Source organism: Lutra lutra, chromosome 12 (genome assembly GCF_902655055.1).
Source record: "Lutra lutra chromosome 12, mLutLut1.2, whole genome shotgun sequence".
NCBI classification, from domain to species: Eukaryota; Metazoa; Chordata; class Mammalia; order Carnivora; family Mustelidae; genus Lutra; species Lutra lutra.
Genome location: NC_062289.1, coordinates 84,083,567 through 84,109,853, shown reverse-complemented (window position 1 = coordinate 84,109,853; position 26,287 = coordinate 84,083,567). Strand labels below are relative to the sequence as shown.

General features: G+C 42.3%; 2 protein-coding genes across 14 annotated transcripts in view; both read left to right on the top strand.

Annotated features, from left to right (window-relative positions):
* Positions 1 to 25,645, top strand: part of CCDC62 (coiled-coil domain containing 62) — a 46,526-nt gene extending 20,881 nt beyond the window's left edge. For 10 of the 13 annotated variants that reach the window (XM_047698096.1, XM_047698090.1, XM_047698095.1 and 7 more), the window contains 5 exons: positions 1,216 to 1,938; positions 4,525 to 4,681; positions 8,316 to 8,441; positions 19,786 to 19,879; positions 21,084 to 21,453. In XM_047698096.1, coding sequence (XP_047554052.1) covers positions 1,216 to 1,938; positions 4,525 to 4,681; positions 8,316 to 8,441; positions 19,786 to 19,839 — 1,060 coding nt within the window. In that variant the 3' untranslated portion in view covers positions 19,840 to 19,879; positions 21,084 to 21,453. Of the gene's footprint in view, positions 1 to 1,215; positions 1,939 to 4,524; positions 4,682 to 8,315; positions 8,442 to 12,320; positions 12,493 to 19,785; positions 19,880 to 21,083; positions 21,454 to 22,216 lie in introns of those variants that run through there. The other 3 variants (XM_047698084.1, XM_047698092.1, XM_047698086.1) reach the window with 3 other exon arrangements.
* PFKFB1 (6-phosphofructo-2-kinase/fructose-2,6-biphosphatase 1) lies at positions 24,334 to 25,645 on the top strand. The gene has a single exon (XM_047698099.1). It carries the CDS (start codon positions 24,334 to 24,336, stop codon positions 25,276 to 25,278), a length of 945 nt encoding a protein of 314 aa, XP_047554055.1. The 3' UTR covers positions 25,279 to 25,645.
* Positions 25,646 to 26,287: the final 642 nt, after the last annotated feature.

Sequence of the window (26,287 nt, the reverse complement as noted above, 5' to 3'; positions counted from 1 at the left end):
GTTAAATTTAGTCTACTTTTCCAAGCAGAAGTATGACAAGAAGTCCTGAATGGGAGCAGGAATTAGGGAAGTTCCCGGCCACTAGGTGTGACCATGTAACCACGAAGGCCGGCTGCCCGCAGCTCCTTTGCCTGGTGGTAGTTGTAAGAGCTGTTGGAAGGCAGGCAATGTGACCGCTGTGCCGGGCCTCCTTTTCTTTCCAGGCCTTTGGCTGTGGGGGGTGTTGACACTCTAGCTTTGTGCCTTGGCTGCTGCTGCTGCGGGAACATACCACACAGACCCAGAGCGCCCTCACAGGCAAAAGCCCCTACCATACTATATACTTTGTTGCCCCTGAGAGGCCCTTGGGCTAGGCAATCGAGGTTGTTCTTTAAGAGTGTAAAATGACCTATGCCCTTTCAGGAGGTGGGGGTTGAGTTTTCGTGGGCTCAGAACTCTCCAGATTTGAATGCCTGAATACAGAATACATGGGACATGAAGACAGTTTATGAAAAGGTTTATCACGTTTGTATATATTCTTAATTTTTTTTTTCTTAATTTTTGTTTTATGCACACCTGTCATTCTTACTTTAAACCAGTTTTCAGTATGTCGCCATGTAAATATCTAGCAGGTAACTGGGATGGTCGTGAGTGCTGTATGGTAGACATAATTGGCACTTTCCACTGTGTCTCTGTCCCTTGAATCTCTGTCCCCTTTCAGTCCTGGCTTTACCTCTTTTTCTGTGAAACTAATAGAATTATGAAGGGAACAGATCAATCGACAAGTATTTACAGAACACTTAATGTTTGTGAAAGCCTATCCTAAAGTGCCAGGAGGATTAAAATGGCTCTACATATTAAGAAACCTAGTAGTCTGTTCAAAAGGCAGGACATATGCATGAAAGTTAGTGAACGATGTAGTTATGATAGGAAGTTCACTGTGTGATTAAGTAGATGATACAGTAATACAAGGACCATGGTGTGGACAGTAAGCGTGGTGGGAGTTAAGGACAGGGAGGGCAAAGTGAGCGTGTGGGCTTGTGGTCGGAGAGACTTCTGGAAGCTGGGCTGAAATCAGGCTCTGCAGAAAGAATCCACGTTCTCCCTTCTGTTTTCATTTCAGACAAATGGGTCTTAATAGGATTTAGCTCAGTGAATGAGGTTTGGGTGAAGTATCTGGAGTGACAGTATCAAGTGTGTCTTACAACTTCCGTTTTTTTGTTAACGCCACCATAGCAGAGACATGTGTTTGTCAGACCTTGAGAATCACCGCCCAAAAGTCGACATCAAGAGGGAGAAAAATCAGAGGTCATTGGTTAAAGATGCAAAATTTGAGACCACGTTCCCGCAAAATCGGTCAGACAGGAGCCCCTGTGATGTGTGCAAAGAGAAGAAGCGACAGGGTAATCCTTCGTTTGGGGAAAAAAGTATATTTGCTATCTCATCTCTGTTTACAAAAGACTTACTGGAGAAGCAAAAGTCTTGGTCTCTGGGAGGAAAAATGCAGATCGAACCGGAAAACCAAAGTAGATTGTTCAAGATCCACGCCAAGTCACCAAAAGGTAATGGGATCGGGATTCAGAATGAAGAGAAACAACTCTCCGACACATCCACGTCATCTGATGAGAGACAGTGGCATGATGTCAACGTGTACCTGGGCCTGGCCAGCTGCTCCGGTTCCAGACAACCAGAAAAGCCGGATGTTGAAAGTCAAGATGACATAGAAAGGTCTGGAGTCTCCTGTTGCCATAAAAATGAGACTTGTCTGGGGGAGAGTGACATGTATGAATCCAGGTGCTGCCACCCGAGTAACTTCATCGTTGAAGCCCCAGGCCCCATGTCTGACATGGAGTGGATGAGCATTTTCAAGCCTTCTAAAGTGCAAAGGATCGTTCGCCACAAATCTGTGTGTACTTGTTCGGAAAGTGCCGGTGGGAGGAAGTACAACTCCGCCACGAGGTTAGTGATGTTTTGTACTGGGCACCGCCACTGCTGGGCCGTAGAAGGGGCTCCAGTCGGGCTGCCTGCTCACTGCTCAACGGAGAGCAGCGTTTGCAGACACAAGTCGTGTAGGAGGGACCCGTTACTGTCTTCATCAGCACCAAGGCTGTTGAGTTTTCCACTGTGAAGAGTTTGTACCTAGAACAGCTTCTGAGGCAGAGGTTTTGTTTGAAAACAAAGCTGGTTGTTATGAGTTGGGTAAATATGTTGTTTTAAAAAAAAAACTAACAGCAGGGTTACTTTACAGAGTAGAATGCTGCTCTGGGGCATTCCTCAGCCCTGGATCCAGTGTGAATTGATAAGCTTTCTGTGCAGAGATCACAGTCCCTAGACCCCAGATAAGAACTTTGCCCACAGCCTCCCCAGCACCCCCCCAACTGCACAGTTAAATGTCCGACTGCTTTTGCCTTCCTGTTCCCTTTAAGTTTCCCAAATTTTATTATTTTTTAAAATCATGCAAGAAAAAGAATATTTGTATGTAACAAGTTGGTAAAAGTAGTTTTTTTTAAGAGAAGAAAATGGATTAGCTATTAGCGTAGGCTGTGTTATTCGAACTCGTCTTACTGTTAGAATTGCTGAATCTTGTGGTGGAGGGCACCGTAATAATGTCTGCTATTTTTAAATAAAACCTAGCTCTTCGATCTTCAATTACAGAAAGGACAAAGTTGCTATATCGAGAACCTATTTTAATCTCACACCGACTGTCCTAGGACTTGATGATGAAAATTTCTTCCTGATATTTTCATCGTTTGGATTTTTCTTTGGCCCTTTGAGAAGCCTGAGTCATTTAAAAATCATACAGATAGTTATTCTGTCAGTTGTGAAGTTAAAAAAAAAGTCCCACTAAATGTTTTTTTGTTTTTATTTGACAGACAGAGATCACAAGTAGGCAGAGAGGCAGGCAGAGAGAGAGGGAAGCAGGCTCCCTGCTGAGCAGAGAGCCTGATGCGGGGCTTCTTGATCCCAGGACCCTGGGATCATGACCTGAGCCGAAGGCAGAGGCTTAACCCACCGAGCCACCCAGGCGCTCCGTCCCACTAAATGTTATCTGTTCATATTTGTTTTGTAAAGATTTTCTTTAAACAATTGGAATAGGAATAGGGCACACCTGCACATTGTTCACTACTGAACACACATATAGTAAGGGAACAGTTTATGGTAGATTTAAAAGACTAGTGGACATATATTAAATGTAACATGTGAAACAAATTCAAATTTAAATTTGGAGTTTTGTTTCAAGACCCTGTGGACCTCCCTGGCTTGAAATAGTCCAAGCCACCTGTGCCGCCGGCAAAGGCACATGCCAGGACCTCACATGACAAATACGTGATTAAATAGAAAAGATAATTGTGTTTTCCTAGTTTTCCTTAGATTATAAGAACTTACTGTGTACCTGCTCTATTATCAGACCACCATTCTGTTGGACAGATAGGGGTTTAGCTGTAGAGGGAGAAGCGGTGGCAGCCTGTTCTCCTTCGGTTGCAGGGAACATGGGAGGAAGCGGCTCCAGTGCTCCTGGTCTGTTCCAGAACAGCTTTCACAGGTCACTGCGCTCTGAGCCCACCTTTGAAGAACACACCTAGAAGCTTGGCTGCGTGTGTCTGTTCTCTACTATTGAGGACCCACGGAGAATTAGTAGCTGACAGTGCTGTTCTACTTTGACAAAAGGACTTTTTCAAAGCATTAATAAAAATCAACTTCACAAACCAAAAACCCCCAATTTTTACAAGTTTAACCTATGTTGGGGCACCTGAATGGCTCAGTGGGTTAAAGCCTCTGCCTTTGGCTCAGGTCATGATCCCAGGGTCCTGGGATCGAGCCCCGTATGGGGCTCTCTGCTCGACGGGGAGCCTGCTTCCTCTTCTCTCTCTTTCTGCCTGCCTCTCCCCCTACTTGAGATCTCTGTCCATCAAATAACTAAATAAAATCTTAAAAAAAAAAAAAAAAAGAAAAAAAAGTTTAATCTATGTTAATTTTTTTTCCTCCCTTTTAGATGCCTCCTGTGCCTTGAACCTTCTTTTTTGTTTTCTTGTTTTGGGAAGGGGGAGGGAAATTCTCTGTTCTGTTGTTAACCTTTCAACTAAGAATTCTGATTTATGGGGCGCCTGGGTGGCTTAGTAGGTTAAAGCCTCTGCCTTCGGCTTACGTCATGATCTCAGGGTCCTGGGATCAAGCCCCGCATCGGGCTCTCTGCTCAATGGGGAGCCTGCTTCCCCCTCTCTCTCTGCCTGCCTCTCTACCTACTTGTGATCTCTCTCTGTATGTCAAATAGATTTAAAAAATCTTTAAAAAAATATTAAAAAATTAAAAATTTAAAAAAGAACTCTGATTTAATTCTTACTGCACAGCGTATGCATTAATGTATACCATTCTACTTAAGTGTTCTATTCAAATCTATAATGTTCTACTCAGACTTGAGCTTCTTCATTAAAAAGAAAAAAAACTTTTTTTTTTTTACCCTCTTGATACTTTTAAGTAAAAGAGTATTGGTGATATATGTCTGATATTAAGATGTCTGCTTCTGTTTGGTTTTATTATTCATAGTGAGCTAATTGCCATCCAGCATTCCCACTGTTCGGGTTCTTCAAAATCTGCCCCTAGAGAGGATGAGAAATTGATAGAGACAGAGCCCTCTTCAGACACAAAGAACTCACCTAAGATTTTGTTATTCAACAAAGAGGCACCATCATCCAGTGACAAGGTTTGTATTTTGCTTAGAAATACCCAGCTTACGGGGCACCTGGGTGGCTCAGTGGGTTAAGCCTCTGCCTTCGGCTCAGGTCATGATCTCAGGGTCCTGGGATCAAGCCCTGCATCGGACTCTCTGCTTGGCGGGGAGCCTGCTTCCCCCTCTCTCTCTGCCTACTTCTGATATCTCTCTCTGTCAAATAAAATCTTAAAAAAAAAAAATTACCCGGCTTATTTAAGCAAAACTCCTCCTCAACAGACTTTTAATTCTTCTGTAGTACTGCTTTTTAGTGTGCTTAATTTTGGTCATTTTTCAGTTTTGTTGTTGTTGTTTTTTAATTATGGAATTTTAATGATATCATTTAACCAAAGTCAGAGTTCCCTTAAAATATTATCCTATAGATTACAAGTCTAGTTAAAATGTCCCTCAGGCCATCCAGGTGATTGGTAGATACATATATACACACATATATTTTATTGTACTTTATGTTATATATATATTTTTAAGATTAGTTTCAGAGAGAGAAAGAGAACAAACAGGGGGAGTGGCAGGCAGGGGGGAAGCAGGCTCCCACTGAGCAGGGAGCCCAATGTAGGGCTCAATTCCAGGACCCTGGGATCATCACTTGAGCCAAAGGCAGAGGCTTAACCCACTGAGCCACCTAGGCATCCCACACACATATATTTTAAACATAACAAAAAAGGAAGGCTATAACAAGCAATATGCACCTACATTCAGATTTAACATGTTTATATTTTGCCATATTTGCTTAATTTTTCTTGTTTGAGAAATGTAGATAAAGTGTGAGTCCCCTGCCCCCTTCCCCCACCAGTTAATCATCATCCTAAAGTTGCATTTATGCTTGTTCTTACACTTTTCCTATGTCAAAACATATTTAAGCATTACATAATGTTGTTTTGTGTTTAAAATGTACACAGATGGGGGCACCTGGGTGGCTTGTTTGATTAAGCCTCCAGCTCTTGATTTTGGCTCAGATCATGATCTTGGTGTCCTGGGGCTGAGCCCCACACTCAGCGGGGAGTCTGCTTGAGATTCCTTCCTTCTGCCCTCCCCCTGCTCTTGAACACTCACGTGTGTGCTCTCTCTCAAATAAATAAATTAAAATAAGGGCGCCTGGGTGGCTCAGTTGGTTAAGCGTCTGCCTCAGACTCACATCATGATCTCAGGGTCCTGGGATCGAGTCCCGAATTGTCAGCCTCCCTGTTCACTGAGGAGCCCGCCTCTCCCTCTCCCTCTGCTTTTCCCCCTGCTTATGCTCTCTCTGTCAAATAAGTAAAATCTTTAAAAATAAAATAAAATGGGGGCACCTGAGTGGTTCAGTGGGTTAAAGCTTTTGTCTTTAGCTCAGGTCATGATCCCAGGGTCCTGGGATTGAGCCCCACATCGTGCTCTCTGCTCAGCGGGAAGCCTTCTCCTCCCTCTCCCACTTTCCCTGCTTGTGCTCTATCTTTCTCTGTCAAATAAATAAATAAAATCTTAAAAAACAAAAACAGAAACAACCCAAATACACATCATTAGTTAAAGAGACAAACTGTGGTGTATCCATGCGATGGAGTACTTCTCAGGAACAAAAAAGAATAAACTACTTATGCGTGCATAACATGGGTGAACTTCAAGATAATTATGCTGAGTGAAAGATGCCAGACAGACGAAAGGATGAATGCGTTTATATAAAATTCCAGAAAATGCAAACTAGTCTCTGGTGACAGAAAACAGATCAGTGTTGCCTGGGAATGAGAGGAGGGACTCAGAGGCCAGAATTCCAAAGGAGCATAGGCTTTGGTGAATAGAATCCCTTTCATTGTGGGTATGGGTTCAGATATTTGCTACTATCTTTTTTAGCTCTCATGAGACCCTTTTTTCAATGTTTGTACCTATTTTTCTGAAGCAGTATTTGACATCTCATGCTTACATTGTCCATATATACATATATGTTTAGGTGTGTGTGTATACACGTGTGCGCCCACAGGTATCGTCTAGAGCCAGGTCAGTAGTGATCATCTTTGTTCCTGGAAAATTAGAATTAACTTTTTTTTTTTTTTTTTTTAAGTAGGCTCCACACCCAGCGTGAAGCCTGATGTGGGGCTTAAACTCACAACTCCCAAATCAAAACCTGAGCCAAGATCAAGAGTCAGATGCTTAACTGACTGAGCTACCCAGGAACCCCTAGAGTTAACGTTCAAGTTTTTTTTTTTTAAGATTTTATTTATTTATTTGAGAGAGAGTGAGTGAGAAAGAGAAGGAGCAGAGGGTGAGGGGGAAGCAGATTCCCCGCTGAGCAGGGAGCCCGACACAGGGCTTGATCCCAGACTCCAAAATCGTGACCCGAGCCGAAGGCAGATGTTTAACCGACTGAGCCACCCAGGCGCCCAGAATCAACTTTCCTTAGTGAAAAAATTAGTCTAGGTATCTTGGAGTGTGGTTGTCATGCTAAAACTTCATATACCAAAGTTGAAAATTAAACAAGAACAAACTAAGGCACATACCCACTTATTTTAAAAAGCTTACAAGCTTTTAGTGTCAGAGCTACATTTTGCCAGTATTTTGGCTAACACGAATTAGCAAGCTAATTATGGCTTTAGAAAATTGATGTAAGGGGGCACCTGGGTGGCTCTGTGGGTTAAAGCCTCTGCCTTCGGCTCAGGTCCTGGGTCCTGGGATCGAGCCCCACATCGGGCTCTCTGCTCAGCGGGGAACCTGCTTCCTCCTCTCTCTCTGCCTGCCTCTCTGCCTACTTATGATCTCTGTCTGTCAAATAAATAAACAAAATCTTAAAAAAAAAGAAAATTTATTTAAGAGAGCTAAATAATGCCTAGGATTCTTTTTTTTTTTTTTTTTTTAAGATTTTTATCTTTAATCTTTACACCCAGTGTGGAGCTCAAACTCACAACCCCAAGATCAAGAGTCAAATGGTCTACCTACTGAGGCAGCCGGGTGCCCTAGCCTGCAATTCTTTTCATCACATAGATATTACTTAATTAGTTGTAAGTTCTGTTGAAGTCAAATTATTTAGCCAAGTAGGTCCTTTTTTTTTTTTTTTTTAAGATGTATTTGTTAGAAAGAGAGTCCACTCAACTGAGAGAGGGAGAGAGAGACTGAAGCAGACTCCACACTGAGTGGAGAGCCAGACCTGGGGCTCCATCTCATGACCCTGAGATCAGGACCTGAGCCAAAACCAAGAGTCACATGGTTAACCGACTGAGCCACCCACGTGCCCCTAGCTAAGTAGGTTCTAAGAAATAAATGGAATTTGGCTGTTCTAGTACTTAATGTCCTGCTTTGACATGTAATGCCTAAAATCAGAGAAGTATTTATGGGGAGTTAACATTTGTGTTTATAACATTGTGCTTATAGCCATAAACATTTAAAAATGCTTCCTGAGGGGCGCCTGGGTGGCTCAGTGGGTTGAGCCTCTGCCTTCAGCTCAGGTCATGATCCCAGTGTCCTGGGATCGAGCCCCACATCGGGCTCTCTGCTCCGCGGGGAGCCTGCCTCCACCTCTCTCTCTCTGCCTACTTGTGATCTCTGTCTGTCAAATAAATAAATAAAATCTTAAAAAAAAATAAATAAATAAATAAAAATGCTTCCTGATTCCTTGAATGCTTATGTTGTGTTGTATACCCAGGATGACTTTTCGCCCACAAGCAAGCTTCAGCGTTTGCTGGCAGAGTCTCGCCAGATGGTTACGGACCTGGAGCTGAGTACTCTGCTCCCCATCAGCTCCGAGAATCTCAGCAGCAGTGCCAGAAACGTATGTGCTTATTTTTCTTTTGACCCCATTTATGTATCTCAATATTCCACTGAGTACTCATCGGTGTACCTCACGGGTCAGGATCCCATCCTTCCCATAAAGGAAAAGTTCCTTTGTGTCTCTGACGCAGAGAGGTAGCACGCTGGTTTCAAAGATGAGTGCAGAATCACACTCAAATGTCACTGCACTCAGACTTCCTCTTTCTGATCGCCTGGGCACATAAATACGAATTCTTGGGGCTATAAAAAGTATACATTTTACTATAGAAAATGTCAAATACGGAAGTAGAATATTACGGGGCACCTAGTGGCTCAGTTGGTTGAGCATCTGCTGGGGAGCCTGCTTCTCCCTCTCCTCTGCCCTACCCCTACCCCCGCCTTTGCTCTCTCAGTCTCTCTCTCAAATAAATAAATAAAATATTTTTTAAAAAAAGTATCTCTCTTTTTTTTTTTTTAAGATTTTATTTAATTATTTGACAGAGATCAAAAGGAGGCAGAGAGAAAGGCAGAGAGAGAGGGGAAGCAGGCTCCCCGCTGAGCAGAGAGCCTGATTCGGGGCTCGATCCCAGGACCCTGAGATCATGACCTGAGCCGAAGGCAGAGGCTTTAACCCACTGAGCCACCCAGGTGCCCAATAAAGTATCTCTTAAGGAGCACCTGGCTGGCTCAATCAGAGAGCATATAACTCTTGATCTCAGGGTTATGAGTTTGAGCCCCACATTGGATGTAGAGATTAGTAAAAAAAAAATAAACTCGAAAGAAATAATAAAGTCTCTTTTAATCACTGACAGGTCCTTCCCCATCTTTCTTCTTACTTCTTCCTCTTCTTCTCCTTCTTCATTTTTTATTTTATTTTTAATTTTTTAATTTTAATTTTTTTTAAGATTTTATTTATTTATTTGACAGAGAGATAGCACAATTAGAGCAGCAGGTAGAGGGAGAGGGAAAAGCAGGTTCATCGCTGAGCAGGGAGCCTGATGCGGGGCTCGATCCCAGGACCGTGGGATCATGACCTGAGCTGAAGGCAGACGCTTAACCCACTGAGCCAACCAGGCGCCCCTCCTTCTTCATTTTTTAATGCCATTTATTTGTGGAAGAAACATTGGGTCATTTGTCCTGTAGAATTTCCCACATTCTGGGTCTTGGTGACTGTCCTCACTGTTATTTAACACATTCCTCTATCCTGCATGACTCCTAGGAGCTGGTGTTTAGATCTAGTGACTTGATTAGACTTGGGATCAGGAACCTGCTGCCGGTTCCTTCATGTCAGGAGGCGCCTAATACCTGGTTGTGTGACTTGTGGATGTAAAGCTTGATCAAAAATTTGTCAGCCTGAACTAAAATTATCATAAAGTTCACATAATGATTTTAGCATTCTTATATTATTATTACTTAGATATATTATTTCTTTTATTTATTTATTTTTTTAATTTTTAAAAGATTTTTATTTATTTGAGATAGAGCAAGAGCAGGGAGGAGGGGCAGGGGGAGAGGGAGAAGCAGGCTCCCCGTTGAGCAGGGAGCCAGATACGGGGCTTGGTTCCAGGAGCCTGAGATCATCACCTAAGCTGAAGGCAGATTCTTAACCAACTGAGCCACCCAGGTATCTCTAGATCTATTATTTCACTAGGAATTGCAAAATAGTCATTCTAAATCTGTCAGTCCTTCAGGGAGTGTTTTACATGTTAATTTTGATTGGTTTTTCTAAGCACAGTAACATTTCAATAGCAGGGGTATAAGTTGCTTTGTGGATTTTATAGCCTTAACGTAAATAGGAAAATAACGTTGAACTTGAAATCAGGATACCTGGGCTCCGTTTTCCTAAACTGTAAAGAAAGAGCTTGGAATTGATGCTTTAAATTTAAGAGACCAGGTATATTAGTTGGGTGTGCTGTGTGCATAAAGATAACTTGAAAGCCATCAAATTGAACTTTTTTGTATCCCTGACTAAAAAACTACAGTAAAAAAAGGTCTGTAAGAACCTGGAATGCTTTATTCATTCATTCATTCATTCATTCATTCATTCATTCATTCATTTATTTGACAGAGATCATTCGTAGGCAGAGAGGCAGGCAGAGAGAGAGAGGGGGAAGCAGGCTCCCTGCTGAGCAGAGAGCCTGATGTGGAGCTCGATCCCAGGACCCTGGGATCATGACCTGAGCCGAAGGCAGAGGCTTTAACCCACTGAGCCACCCAGGTGCCCCTGGAATGCTTCTTTTAAAATCAACTGTTTGTAGACTTTAATGTGTATATGCTCATTCTTTAATGGAAACTAGTCTGTGGGGTGCCTGGGTGGCTCAGGTAAGCGTCTGCCTTCAGTTCAGGTCATGATCTCAGGGTCCTGGGATTGAGCCCCGCATCTGGCTCCCTGCTCAGTGGGGAGTCCCTCCTCCCAGCTTGAGTTCTCTCTTTCCCTCTTGGAGAGAGAGAAAGAAAAAAGGAAGGAAAGAAAGAAAAAACCATACAGATCACTAGTTCAGTGAGTTTAGGCAAATGTATACATGCTCACATAACCAATATCCCAGTCAAGACATAGAACATTTCTGTCACCCCAGGAAAGTTCCTCCATGATTTTTGGAATGAAGCCCTTCCTTATACCTACCCCAGGAAACAAACAATCTGATTTTTATCATGAGAGAATAGTTTTGCCTATTCTAGAACGTAATATAAATGCACTCATACAATATATGCTCTTTGTCTAGCTTCTTTAGTAGAATTGAGTGTGTCCTTGTCTTAAGTGTTGGTGCTTCACTCCTTTTTATTGCTGATTAGTGTTCCGTTGTATGACTAGACCATGGTTTGTCTCTTCACCTGTTGATGGGACATTTGGGTTGTTTCCAGTTTGGGACTATTACAAATAAAGTTGCTATGAATGTTTTTATATAAGTCTTTTTTTTTTTTTTTTTTTTAAGATTTTATTTATTTGAGAGAGAGAGAGAGTACCCGCGCTCTTGGGGGGGCGCTCTTGGGGGGGAGGGAGGGACAGAGGGAGAGGGAGGAGCAGATTCCCACTGAGCAAGGAGCCTGACGGGGATCAATCCCAGGACTCTGGGATCATGACCTGAACCGAAGGCAGACGCTTCACTGATTGAGCCACCCTGGTGCCCTATATGAGTCCTTTCTAACGTACATAAGTTTTTATTGCTCTGAGGCAAATACCTAGAAGTAGAATCACTAGTTACAGGACAATCGTATGTTTAACTTTTTAATGAACTGCCACATTGGTTTTCGAGGTAGTTTGGACGCTTCCCCTCCCTACCAGCAGTGTATGCGCGTCCCAGGGGCTCTGCGTCCTCGTCAGCACTTGCTTTTGTTGGTCCGCTTGATTTTAGCCGTCTTAGTAAATGGGAGGTGACATTTGGTTGCCCCTTCACTTGAATTTTCCTGATAATCGGATGATGTGCATCTTTTCACGTGCTTATTGGCTCTTCACATATCTTCTCTTGTGAGGCGTCTGTTCAAGCCTCCTGCCCATTTTAAATTGGAATTGCTTCCTCTGTTACTGAATTATAAGAGTTCTTAACATAGTCTGCACACAGGCCTTTGTCTTTTGTCAGATATATTGTGAATATTTTCTCCCAGTTTGTGGTTTGCCTTTTTATTTTCTTAAGTGTCTTTTGAAGAGCAGAAAGGCAAAATCTTTTTTTTTAAAGATTTTATTTATTTATTTGACAGACAGAGATCACAAGTAGGCAGAGAGGCAGGCAGAGAGAGAGGGGGAAGCAGGCTCCCCGCTGAGCCGAGAGCCCGATGCGGGGCTCGATCCCAGGACCCTGGAATCATGACCTGAGCCGAAGGCAGAGGCTTTAACCCACTGAGCCACCCAGGTGCTCCAGAAAGGCAAAATCTTGATGAAGTCCAGTTATCAATTTTTTTTCAGATGGTGCTCTTTGTATCCTGAGGAATCTACCCCAAGGGTGTAAATATTTTCTCCTCCTGAAAGTTTTAAAGTTCTGTTAGGTTTTTGGCTCATATCAGTTTAATTTTTGCAGATGATATGAAGTAAGGATCAGGCTCATTTTGCTTCCCATCGATATCCAGTTCCAGCACCATTTGTTGAAAAGACTGTCCTGGGGGCACCTGGGTGGCTCAGTGGGTTAAAGCCTCTGCCTTCGGCTCAGGTCATGGTCCCGGTGTCCTGGGATCGAGCCCCACATCGGGCTCTGTGCTCTGCAGGGAGCCTGCTTCCACCTCTCTCTCTATCTGTCTGCCTCTCTGCCTACTTGTGATCTCTGTCTGTCAAATAAATAAATAAAATCTTAAAAAAAAAAAAAAAAGACTGTCCTGTTTTTGTTGAATTACTTTTGACAACTTTGTTGAAAATCAGTTGCCTGTATGTGCAAGGGTCTATTTTTGGACTCTCTGATCAGTCCTATTGATCTGGTTGTTTTCCTTAGACCACAGTGTATTGATTATATAAACTCTGTAGAAAGTCCTGAAATCAGGGGTGCCTCAGTGGCTCAGTCAGTTGAGCATCTGCCTTTGGCTCAGGTCATGATCTTGGAGTCCTGGGATCGAGCCCCACATCCTGCTCCCTGCTTGGCAGGGAGCCTGCTTCTCCCTCTGGCTGCTGCTCCCCATGCTTGTGCTCTTTCTCTCATTCTATCTCAAATAAATAAATAAAAATCTTTTTAAAAAATTAGCTAACAATCTGAAAAAAAAAAAAGTCCTGAAATCAAGTAGTATGCATGATCTACTTTGTTCTTTTTTGCAAAATTGCTTTGTCTATCCTAGTTCTTTTGCGGTTCCGTAGCCGTTTTAGAGCCAGCTTGTCAATTTTTTACAAAAATACACTCTGATTTTCTGATTTCATTGAATTTATAGATAACTTTGGGAAGAATTGACATTATTTTAAAGATTTTATTTATTTAAGAGGGAGAGAGCACAAGCAGGGGAGTGGCAGAGGGAGAAGCAGACTCCCCAGTGAGCAGGGAGCCCAATGCGGGACTCGATCCCAGGACCCTGAGATCATGACCTTAGCCAAAGGCAGACACTTAACGACTGAGCCGCCCAGGTGCCCAAGAATTGACATTTGTGGACAGCTTATATCTCCGTTTATTTAGGTCTTCCTTCATTTCTCTTAATCATATTTTGTAGCGTTCATGGGGGTCTTGTATATCTTTTGTTACTTTTCTTCCTATTATTTTGTTTATTGATTCTATTATACATGATATTTTAAATTTCACTCTCTCCTTGTCTGTTGATGGTATAGAGGACTGCAGTTGACTTTTGTAAATTGTTTTTAACTAAATTCACCTATTCTATTAGGTTTTCTGTAGATTCTTAGCATTTTCTACATAGACAGTCATGTCATTTGTAAATAATTTCTTTTTATAATCTTTAGGTTATGTCTTTTTCTTACCTTATTGCTCTGGCTAAGACCTGCATATCAGTGCTGAGAGTGGACATCCTTGTCTTGTTCAATGAAATGCTCTCTGGTGGCATTGCTTGCTTAGCTTTCTATCATACTGGTATTTTATTAGATTCAGAGTTCCATGGAGCTGTTTCCATGTGACACAGATATGAAACTAGAACATTAATCGTTTTATTATTTTTTTGAAGATTTTGTTTTTAATTTATTTTATTTTATTTTATTTTATTTTATTTTATTTTATTTTATCTCTACACCCAATGTAGGGCTCGAACTCACAACTCTTGAGATCAAGAGTTGCACACTCCAACTGAGGCAGCCAGGCTCCCCAAGAACATTAACCATTCTAGAATCAACACACTCATGGCCATGACCTTCAATGTAGTTTCAAAGATTACCTCAAAGAATAATTTGGGCCCCCAAAATAGTGACTTTTGAAGTAAATATGCCACTTATGCCATGTGAGCTTTTCAAAGTGGAAGCCCTGATGGACTTTGTGGTGTTTTCTGGAAAGATTTTCTTTTGACAAAAAGCATTAGTGAAGCAATTTACTTACTTTGGGAAAGAAAGTGTTTTTCAGTATTCATAAGGGTTTTTTTTTTAAACAGCTTTATTGAGATATAATATACATAATGTAATGTTCTTCCATGTGAAATATACAATCCAGTGGTTTTAGTATATTTACAGAATTGTGTAACTGTCACCCTAATCCAATTTTAGAACATTTTCATCATCCCAGAAGAAACCCTGTACCTATTAGCAGTCACTCCCCATTCCCTCTCCCCTAGCCCCTGGCGACTATTAATCTACTTTTTTTCTCTATGGATTTGTTGGGCTGAGATTTTTAATCAGTTTATTGAATAGAATTCAGGGGATCCATAAACTTTGATGGGAATAGAAATCACACATAAGCTTATTTAAATTAATCTCTAGTTGAAATTTAGCATTTCCTTTAATTATAAATATAGAAAACAAGCCACAGGAGTATGTAAAACCTATGACTTTGTCCCCAGTAGAGATCACACATGGTTTCATATCACATTATAGTTATTGCAGATATCTTGAAATACCCTTTAGAACTTACCACGACCTCAGAATTATAGAATAGTAGACCTGTTGCTAGATCTTATTATTTAATGCTTTAATAAAGAAGAGTACAGGGACGCCTGGGTGGCTCAGTTGGTTAAGCATCTGCCTTCAACTCAAGTCATGATCTCAGGATCCTGGGATCGAGCCCTGTGTCAGGCTCCCTGCTTGGCGGGGGAGCCTGCTTCTCCTTCTGCCGCCCCCCCCAGCTCATGCTCACTCTCTCTGTCTCTGTCTTGCAAAGAAATAAATAAAATCTCTTTTAAAAAAAGAAGAAAAAAGTATGGAGTGCCTGGGTGGCTCAGTCAGTTAAGCATCTGTCTGCCTTTGGCTGGGGTCATGATCCCAGGGTCTCGAGATCAAGTCCGGCGCCTGGGTCCCTGCTCAGCGGGGAGCCTGCTTCTCCTTCTCCTCCCTGCTCGTGTTCTCTCTCTCTCTCTCTCTCTCTCTCTCTCTTTCAAATAAACAAATAAAATATTTTTTTTTAAAAAGGTAGGGGGAGAGTGCAAAGGGCACTTGGTTGGCTTAGTCTGTGGAGTGTGTGACTCTTGATCTTGGGGTTGTGAGTTTGAGCCCCTCATGGGGTATAGAGATTACTTAAACTTTTTAAAAAGTGCATATTATTATATCACAGCCTTGTTTCTTATTTTGATAACCACATTACCTCTGTAATACAACTTACGGATTCCTAAATATGACCACACAATGCAAAATTTTGTAATAAAAACCTCACAGGCTTACAGGAAAAATGGGATTAGGAGCGTAACACTCAAACACTTCGCCAGTGATACATTTTTTTTTTTTAAAGGATAGGAATGTAATCAAAATGGTAGGAGTTTTTATACCTGCTAGGTGGTTAAGAAATACATAAATATTGCAGTAAAGATGGCACTTTAGGTGTCCGGGAAGTGGCAACTCGTGATTCACTGGGAAGTGGCGGGAAGGTAACCGGACGCCGATGTGAATGGGGGCGGCTTATAGCACACCTGGGAAGCCGAGGGGGCCAGCGGATGTTTGAGGGGTGCGGGTGGATGTACGTATTCCTGCGTGCCGTGGCTCGGTCCAGCTGGGTATGGGTTACCTAGTGTTTCTCATGGACGAAGTTGCACATAAATAAAGGTAAACTTCAAATTATGCCCAAATAGTTCCGTAATACATTGGCTGTGTCAGAACAACTTGATATTTTCAAAACACGTGTTCCAGCAGAACTGACCGTCCTTCAGCATGATCTACTGGACAGACTCCTGTTCATTCTCATGGCCTCAGGCTCTTACCTTCTTCTGTGGGATTTTATGTTAAATTCCTATCTGAGATAAAATCTGAGATCTTCTTCACTTTGGTCTTCACGGCACGGCTGTGTGTTTCTGCATGTGTGTCTCCGTGAGCATGCGGGTCACAGTGCGTGGTAGGTTACATGCCTGTCTCCCTCTCCTCTGTGAGCCCCTTCAGGAGCCCCTCTTCCCCACCCTGGCCCCCCTAGTTGTAGCACACACTGTACCTGGTCCAGAGATTGCCCAGGAAACACCTGTGATGGACGTGAACAGGAAGAACAGGAAAAAGACAAAACAGTAACCTTAGCTCTAGACTGAAAACATGCTCAAGCTGTTGATGTTGATGAAAACTTGGTTTAAGAGAATTTTTGAGCTAGAAAGACCCAGAAGAGGTACACAATCTCAACCTTTCATCTTAGGGGTGAGGAAGAGTGATGAAATCTCTTACTTAACATCCCTGCAACCGGAATCAGATAATCATGTGGAATTAGTTGGAAAAAATATTGGCTGCAGATGGAACACATTTTCCAGAAGATTATTATTATTTTTTAAAGATTTTATTTATTTATTTGACAGATCACAAGTAGGCAGAGAGGCAGGCAGAGAGAGGGGGAAGCAGGCTCCCTGCCGAGCAGAGAGCCCGACGCGGTGCTCCATCCCAGGACCCTGGGATCATGACCTGAGCCAAAGGCAGAGGCTTTAACCCACTGAGCCACCCAGGCGCCCCTTCCAGAAGATTATTAAGTAATTCTGGAAATGTTGCAAAAACAATTCAATTAACAGAAATTTAAAAGTGTCTGGGCGGCTCAGTTGGTTAAGTGTCTCTCTGCCGTTGCCTGAGGTCATGATCCCAGGGTCCTGGGATAGAACCCTGCGTCAGGCTCCCTGCCTGGTGAGGAGTTTACTTCTCCTCCTCCTTCTGCCCCTCCCCCTGCTCACACATTCTCTGTCTCTCAAATAAATAAAATCTTTAAAAAAACAAAACAAAGAAATCTACTTGGCGACATATTTTACAGCTCCCTCCCTCTGGTCCTGTGAGTTGGGTGTAGCTAGTTACAGGAAAAAGCAAATAATTTGTTAAAGATCCTTAATTTTTGCGATAGGGAAGCAGGATAAGGTTCTGAGAGGCCTGTGTGCCTCACCCTCTTTTGCCATCTGGTGCTGAAAACAAGGGTCTTATTTCAAAACCTTTTTCTGCAGCACATTCTTAGACATCGCTGGAGGTACAAAAAGTGATCCAGACCTTCTAGTGGGGAACTTAGCACTGTTTCCTAAAAATTGATCCTTTGACACAGCAATATCACTCTGGGACTCTCTCCTACAAGTATACCCACATGTGTATAATGTGGCCTGGGTACAAGTTCTTCGTTGCAGGATTGCTTTGTAGTAGCGAAAGTTCGGAAGCAATCAGGTGTCCAGCAAAAAGGAGTTGAGGGAGTCATGATGGTACGTCCACAATGGAACATTACAGAGCCGTTAACCGGAATGAGGAAGACCTGGGACGTGGAAATACTCCTGGGATTTATTCATAAGCGAATAGAAGCGAGATATTGAAGGGTCTCTATGGTATTCTTCACATGTACAAAGGGGATGGGGAGAAGAATATATGTTTGTTTATTTTATGTCAGCGTATTAGCTATTTAACAAGAGCCCCCGATAATTTAAAAAGAGGAAAAAAGGAAAGACGGAATAAAACATTGCACAGCTGACCACATCACCTTCCCTACAGCAGGCTTTCTACTTACCTGAGAGGTGGGGAGAGGGAGAGATTCCACTGGAATCTGAATTTGGACTTTTGACAAGTACATGGGACTGGACACCCTTCATGGCTGGTTTGAAACTGTTGGTGTTGTCTGCCAGGGCTCTTAGGGCTCTTAGCCTTTTTTTTTTTTTTAATCACAGGCTGATAAACCCTATAGATCCCCTTTAGAATGATGTTTATTTGTTTTGATATGTATTTTTTTTTTAATCCAAGTTAGTTAACATGTAGTGTAGTATTGGTTTCAGGACTAGAATTTAGTGATTCTTCACTTACACATAACACCCAGTACGCATCCCAGCGTGTCCTCCTCCACACCCATCACCCATTCAGCCTACCCCCCCCCACCTCCCCTCTGGCAACCCTCAGTTCTCTCTAGTTAAGAGTCTCTTATGGTTGTCTCCCTCTCTGTTTTTATCTTATTTTAATTTTCCTCCCCTTCCCCTATGTTCATCTATTTTGTTTCTTAAATTCCAGATTTGAGTGAAACCATATGGTATTTGTCTTTCTCTTAGTTCGCTCAGCATAATACACTCTAGTTCCATCTATGTTGTTGCAAATGGCAAGATTTCATTCTTTCTGATGGCTGAGTCACATTCCGTTGTCTGTATACACCACATCTTCTTTATCCGTTCATCAGTCAGTGGACATTTGGGCTCTTTCCATAATTGGGCTGTCATTGATAGTGCTGCCATAAACATCAGTTGCATGGAACCCTTTGAGTCAGCATTTTTCTGTCCTTTGGATAAATACCTACTAATGCAATTGCTGGGTTGTAGGGGAGCTCCATTTTTAACTTTAGAGGAATTGCCATACTGTTCTCCGGAGTGGCTGCACCAGTTTGCATTCCAGTCAACAGTGCAAAAGGCTCCCCTTTCTCTACATCCTCACCAACACCTGTTGTTTCCTGAGTGGTTAATTTTAGCCACTCTGACAGGGGTGAGGTGATACCATGGTTGTGATTTGTATTTTCCTGATGATGAGTGATGCTGAGCATTTTTCCATGTGTCTGTTGGCCATTTGGATGTCTTCTTTGGAGAAAAATCTGTTCATGTGTTCTGCCCATTTCTTAGCTGGATTACTTATTTTGGGGATATTGATTTTGTTGAGTTCCTTAAAGATTCTGGATTCTAGCCCTTTATCCACTAGGTCATTTGCAAATATCTTCTCCCATTAGAATAATGTTTCTAAATGAATAAAATACATCAGGTTATAAAATACATAAGAAGGCTGTTTGAGCAGAGAGGAAGCGGCATGAGTGAAAGCCCAGAGAATAACCCTAGCCTAGCTCAAATGCAGGCCCCATGGGGAGGAGAAAGGGGCTGAGAAGGGGGGCTTACCAGGTGCGAAAGTTTACCACCTGCGTCTACCCATGTCTTTCCAGGTATCTTCCTCCTCTTTCCTTTTTTTGCTGCTGCTTTTTAAAAACATCTCTCCTGAAACAACTAGCAATGCTAACCAAGCCTTTAGTAGGTACTTTAATTAACAGGGGTACTTAGAGTTGTTCATTCCTGTTGGTGACCACTGTCTCTTTCAAGGGCTCACGACATAGTCCATATTAAGGCTGACAAAGAGTCAGTTATATTTGGGCATTAGCTGATTGCCGTAGCTGAAGGCTTAGCATACATGGAAAAGCAAACACAACCTCACCACTAGGCAGTTAGACCCAAAAGGGCCCCACACACGAATAGGAAATCAGTACCTCTTTGCTGGATAGATGGTAGCTGTATAAAATGACTTCTTTGTATTTCATTAATTCCTTAAGGTGTTCTAAAGGCATTTCTGCTATATTTGTGTATTGTCTTAAGTACTGTCCAGTTTTTCTCTCCTGGGTACTAATTTTGAAGTTGTATTATAGAACTTAGAAGTCGCAGAAGAGTCAGCTCAGAAAAATACCTTTCTTAGTAATTGAAGAACACAAAAGTCAACTTGACTGTTCATTGTGGTCGTAGGTAAGTCACCTTTGTGTGTATCTCCCCTTCTATCTCCCTTAATATTTAACAAGTAACTTGGGAACATTGATAATGTAGAGTCAAGGCCATGCATTTGTTTGATCTGTAATCCTTTCTCTTGTTTGACCTATTTATACATACCTTCTAAATTTAATCAGTAAAGTGTCAGTTATTTGTATGAGAAATGCAAATCAAAAAGTTCTTGATCTCAGTGCCCAGAATTTTAGACACAAGGAAGTAAATACAGGCAGCTTTTTAAATTTTTTTAAATATTTTATTTAGTTCTTTGACAGAGAGCAGGCCAGAGAGAGCACAAGCAGGGAGAGCAGCGGAGGGAGAGGGAGAAATAGGCTCCCCACTGAGCAGGGAGCCTGACGGCTCCATCCCAGGACTCTGGGATCACCACCTGAGCCAAAGACAGATGCTTAACCACCTGAGCCACCCAGGCACAGCTATAGACAGCTTTCAAAATCAGAATCTAAATTAACATTTCAGGGGTGCTTGGGTGGCTCAGTTGGTTAAGCATCCAACTCTTGATTTCGGCTCAGGTCATGATCTCAGGGTGGTGAGATCCACGCTGGGTGTGGAACCTACCTCTCTCTTTCCCTCTCCATGCCACTCCCTCCTGCTTCTCTCTTAAAATGAACATTTAAGCATTTCAGTTGGCTGTCTGAAAAGAAGTGTTTTCATGGGGTTTCAGGTTTTATAAAAAGGTTCATTGACTGGGGTGCCTGGCTAGCTCAGTCCATGGAGCATGGGACACTTGGTCCCCGGGTTGTGAGTTTGAGCCCCGCGTTGGGTGTAGGCATTACTTAAAAATAAAAACTTAAAAAAGAAAGGTTCATTGATGTAGTAAGCACTTTCTTGATAATGTGTTTCCTTCTATCAAACCTGCATTTCAAATGTAAAATTTCTTCAAAATCCAGTTTGGTAAGTTAAAAAGTGTAATCATTTCAGATGCTTTCATTGTAAGCAGAGAACATCTCAAGAACACTGTGAAAGCATGAAGTGTAGATAGCCCTCTTCCTCTCCTGGGCTTTTCCTCTCTTTGCTGAGAAGTTTTCATATTTATGGTATTTTACATGACCTTATGTAGATAAAAATCTGGATGTATAATTCATTTCATAGAGATTCAGAACTTGGAGCACACTACCCAATGCTCTGTTTGACTTGATTTTATTAACTCTGTGTTTCCTTCCTGCAGAAGCCGATTTTTCATCTTTGGAAGGCAGGAAGCAGACATCAATACCTAATACTTAACCTTGAAAACAAAAAGGGGATTGTAGTCCTTTGTAAGCAACATTTAATACCAAAGGGAAGCAGAAACTGAAAGCTAATTTTTTAACATCTATATTTTGTTTGCTTTCAAGTTGACTGTTTTCATGTTGAGGACATTTTTTTTTTTTAATGTGTAAGAAATTAGACCTTACTGTGTATTCTCTATATACAAACTTGGAATTCTGCTCAGAGAGAAAAGGACTTCTCTGTAAAGATGCAGACTACGTTAAATACCAGAGAAGCTCTTTAAAAGTGTGGACATCAAATAGAGAACCCCTGCATGTAAAATGCTGTTTTAACTATCTGCTTTTAAAAAAAAACCTGTGCATACATTTAAATTATAACCAACAGCTCATCAGAGTCAGCTGCAAATCTATGAGAAGTAGTATTCTCTTCACTGGTGGCTTTACCCCTGGATTTTGCTGTGTAGAATAGACATAAAATGATATGTGATACAAAATATTTTTAACTGGAACGTATCTCCTCAGTTACTGACAATTGAGGTCCTTCTGTCCCAAAGCTGAACAGAGCCCCATCTCATCTGGGTCTGTAGTAGATCCCATCTACTTACACAAACAAAAGCTTGTTGGAAGATCAGGTTTTATATGCATTTTTTTTTTTATCATTAGAGACTAAAACACTTCCCTTTTAACTTATAATTTAATTTTTTAAAGAATATACTGAGTGCATTTCTGTCCCTTGTAAGAGAATTGATCAGCTTCATTCAATAAAAAATATTTTTAATAATAAAGAAGAATTTTCTGGGGTTTCTTTTTATTATACAGGAGCAAAATAAGGAAGGTTAGTCACTGAAACCAAACCTGGCGAGTTAATTTCCTCGGGAATGGAAATGTATTTTTTTTCCTAAGCATTGCAGATATCAAGGTTCTGTTGTGCTGTATAAATGCCCCTTTGTTGAAAGGTTTCAGTGGTACTTCAGAGATGATTTTCAAGAGAGTGGAGGAGCCACCCCATTTAGCCTTTTTAATTAGGGTGCTGAAAAGGGAAATTGGGTGAGGTTTGGCTGTGTTCTTTATAAATGCTTGCTTTCTCCCTCAGGCACGGCCGGTTTGGGCAGAGGAAGTCTGAGAAAGGTGCAGTTGATTCTGAGCTGTTGGAAACCTAAAATGTCCCCGGAGAGGCTCATTTCCAGTCTGAGATACAAAATATGAAAATTTCTCCTTCTCTTTATGCTGGGTTCGTGGCTGCATGCCAGCTTGCCCAGGGAAAAGAGAAGTAGAACACTGATGAGATGCTAATAAGTAGGAAAATTTCAGGAAACCAAAGAATGAAAAGGTCAAAAATTATTTTGTGGGTAAATGTATTTGAGCTCATAGGATTATTGTATCTAAGTACCCATCTCACCCCACCATGTTATTTTGAATTATAGCACATGTAACTAAAAACTGGGGAATCTTAATATTATTAGCAGCTTATCTGTCTCATCCGAAAGTTACTTAAATATGTGAGCAGTTTCTGTTAGGAAGAGTCAGCCCTCAGTCTGTCTGAAAGAGTTGTGAGATAAAACTGAGCTGCTATATTTTGTCATCGGCATTCTTCTGTCTTAAGAATGGTACTGTAACTCCCCCACCAGAAATTATCTCAGCCATCGGAAGAGACTGGTGTAAGGGTGCTTTCAGAATCTGTAGACAGATCTTCTAAAGAGAAACAGAAATACCCCCAAAGAAAGAAATTCTGAATCCATATGTAAACACTGACAACAGTTTTACCTTAAAAGTTGTAGTAGAAAAGCCTGGTATTCAGAAGCTTTGTGGGGTAAAGTTGGTTCAGATGAAGAAACCAGACACATTAATCAGGACCACAGCAGACAAGGTAGGTTAAGAACCAGAGTGGTCTTTGAGAGGAGTTTATCAGATGAGGAGGGCACTTCAGTCAGTCCCATAAAGGATGATTTCTGGGTTCTCAGCCAAGTGCACACTTAGGACATCTAACAAAAATAATTTGAGCCCACAGTAAGTACTGCTTTGCTGGCCACTGGAGACACAACAGTGAGCAAAGCAGACTGAATCCTTGTTTACAGTGAAGGAGACAGACCTTAATTAAATAATCACAAATAGGTCATGAAAAACTGGTTAAGTGCTATGAAATAAAGCTCGGAGCTACTGTGACAACATACATCAGGGGCATAGGTCAAAGGCGGAGGCTTCAGGGAAGGCTTCCCTGAACTAAAAGCTGAAAGATAAGTAGATGCTAACCAGCAAACAGGAAGAGGAAGAGCATTCCTCAGAATGGTAACAGCATTCGCAAAGGCCCTGAGGTGGAAAGCAGCATGATACATTTTCAGACCTGATGGATGAGGATGGCGCAAGATGAAGCTGGACAGAGAGGTTGGGGCCAGTGATACACGTCAGCGAGGCAGTGTGGGCATGGCAGCTCCATCATCTAGTTAACCCAATGACGTAAATACTGTTCATCTTTCTTGGGTTTTCCTTTAAATGAGGTGTTCATAACCCAAATCCTCTGCCTTTGTAATAGCCTTTGGGAAGCATGAAACAGCCCTGGAGATAGACCAAAATGGCACCCTGATTCTGATGATATGGAGAATCTCAGCCCACCAGTGACCGAGCCAGTGCTAGAACTGGGTCTCCTGCCTGGAGGTGGTACCAGCAATGAACCTGGACAAATTCAGAGTGGGGAAGCTTACATCCTCGTGTCCCGGCTGCTCGTTTTATAAAACTAGGCCATGTGTTGAAGTGTACTAAATTACAGCAGGTTATTTACTCACTTTTTCAACCTTGCATTTCACACATTTATTGAACATTGCTAATGTGCCAGGCACTCTGCTAGGCACGGAGATCATAAAACGGAGTAAGATGGTGTGGTCCTTGCCTCCAGGGGCTCAAAAGCTTCCATACAAGCAGATGCGTTCTAAGTCACTAGAGATATTTTAGCCAAGTGCTCTCGGACCCCAATAATCAACTATTGTTAAAAAGAGAGGTAGTTGGGGAGCCTGGGGCCCCACTCCTCAGTGCGCCCTCAGAGAACAGCGCCCAATGACTCCCGCCACCCTGGCCTCCGGCCGCGCTCCGAGCTGACCGAGCCTGCGACCGGTTCAAGGCAACCCCGAGCTGAGAGTCACTCCTCGGCTCTGTCTCTGTAGCCGGCTTCCCCGTTCTAATACCGCATCAATACCCCAGTTTACCAATTCCCCCACAATGGTGATCATGGTGGGTTTACCAGCTCGAGGAAAGACCTATATCTCCACGAAGCTCACAAGATATCTCAACTGGATAGGAACACCAACTAAAGTGTTTAATTTAGGCCAGTACCGACGAGAGGCAGTGAGCTACAAGAACTACGAATTTTTTCTTCCAGACAACATGGAGGCCTTACATATCAGGAAGCAGTGTGCCCTGGCAGCCCTGAAGGATGTCCATGACTATCTCAGCCATGAGGAAGGTCATGTTGCAGTTTTTGATGCCACCAACACAACCAGAGAACGACGGTCACTAATTCTGCAGTTTGCTAAAGAACATGGTTACAAGGTCTTTTTCATTGAGTCCATCTGTAATGACCCTGGCATCATTGCAGAAAACATCAGGCAAGTAAAACTTGGCAGCCCTGATTACATAGACTGTGACCGGGAAAAGGTTCTGGAAGACTTTCTAAAGAGACTTGAATGCTATGAGGTCAACTACCAACCCTTGGATGATGAACTGGACAGCCACCTATCCTACATCAAGATCTTCGATGTGGGCACAAGATACATGGTGAACCGAGTACAGGACCACATCCAGAGCCGCACAGTCTACTATCTCATGAACATCCACGTCACACCCCGATCCATCTACCTATGCCGTCACGGAGAGAGTGAACTCAACCTCAGAGGCCGCATCGGAGGTGACTCTGGCCTCTCAGCTCGGGGCAAGCAGGGTGTCTGTGAGGAGATGACCTATGAAGAAATCCAGGAACACTACCCTGAAGAATTTGCACTACGGGACCAAGATAAATATCGCTACCGCTATCCCAAGGGAGAGTCCTATGAGGATCTGGTTCAGCGTCTGGAGCCAGTTATAATGGAGTTAGAACGGCAGGAAAATGTACTGGTGATCTGTCATCAGGCTGTCATGCGGTGCCTCCTGGCCTACTTCCTGGATTAGAGTTCAGATGAGCTGCCATATCTCAAGTGTCCTTTGCACACAGTGCTTAAACTCACACCTGTGGCTTATGGCTGCGAAGTGGAGTCCATCTACCTGAACGTGGAAGCCGTAAACACACATCGGGAGAAACCTGAGAATGTGGACATCACCCGAGAACCTGAGGAAGCTCTGGACACTGTCCCTGCCCACTACTGAGCCTTTTCCAAGAAGTCAAAGTGCCTTAGCTCTATCTCCCATCTTTAAGAGCTGCTATCCTTGCACATCTCTTACCTTAAGACCCTGGACTTGGCCTACAGGTCTTGATTTCTAGCTACAACCAAGGAGCTGTGTAGTTCTGAATAAAACTTTTCCTTTCTTAATTACCAAACCCTTATCAATAAAGACTTTTCTTGCTGCCTATAAAAAAAAAAAAAAAAAAAGAGAGAGAGAGGTAGTTGGTTGCTAATGTTAAGTCACCGGGGCAGATGTTCTCAACCCAGAGAGGTCGTTGCCTGGTTTGAAAGAAGGTGCTGTGTTAAGTATGAAGTTCATGGGATAACTTGGTTTTGTTCAATATGGAAAAAGAGTCTGAGAAACAGCTGGTCTGGAGCCACCAAGCCACAGCTCTTGACCGGGGAGCTGGGGATTAAAAATGAAACAGTATATATGAAGGACTTAGCTCAGTGTCTGGCAAATAATAAGCAATCGATAAACATTAGCCATTGTTATTCTGGTAGAGAGATCTTTCGGGGATTGGAATTAGATATAGCATGGTTAATTTCTTTTTGGTAGAGTCAAAAGAACCTGGTCAGATACAGCTTTTCAAGTATCCAGTGTCCATCTGGGGGCAAGACGAGATTAATCCATGAAGTTACAGAAGGGGAGACCATCTTCAGGCATCACACTTCCTCTTCAAGGGGGGTCTTTAGTACATGTATTGGGCAATTTCACACCTATATTTTGAGAGAAAAACTGAGGACAGCAAAAAAAATTATTTGATAGCATACATTTGGGAGAACTGTGATTATAT

What these genes read in the sequence shown, in the direction of transcription:
- PFKFB1 (XM_047698099.1), top strand. Translation starts at nt 24,334, where the DNA reads ATGGTGATCATGGTGGGTTTACCAGCTCGAGGAAAGACCTATATCTCC.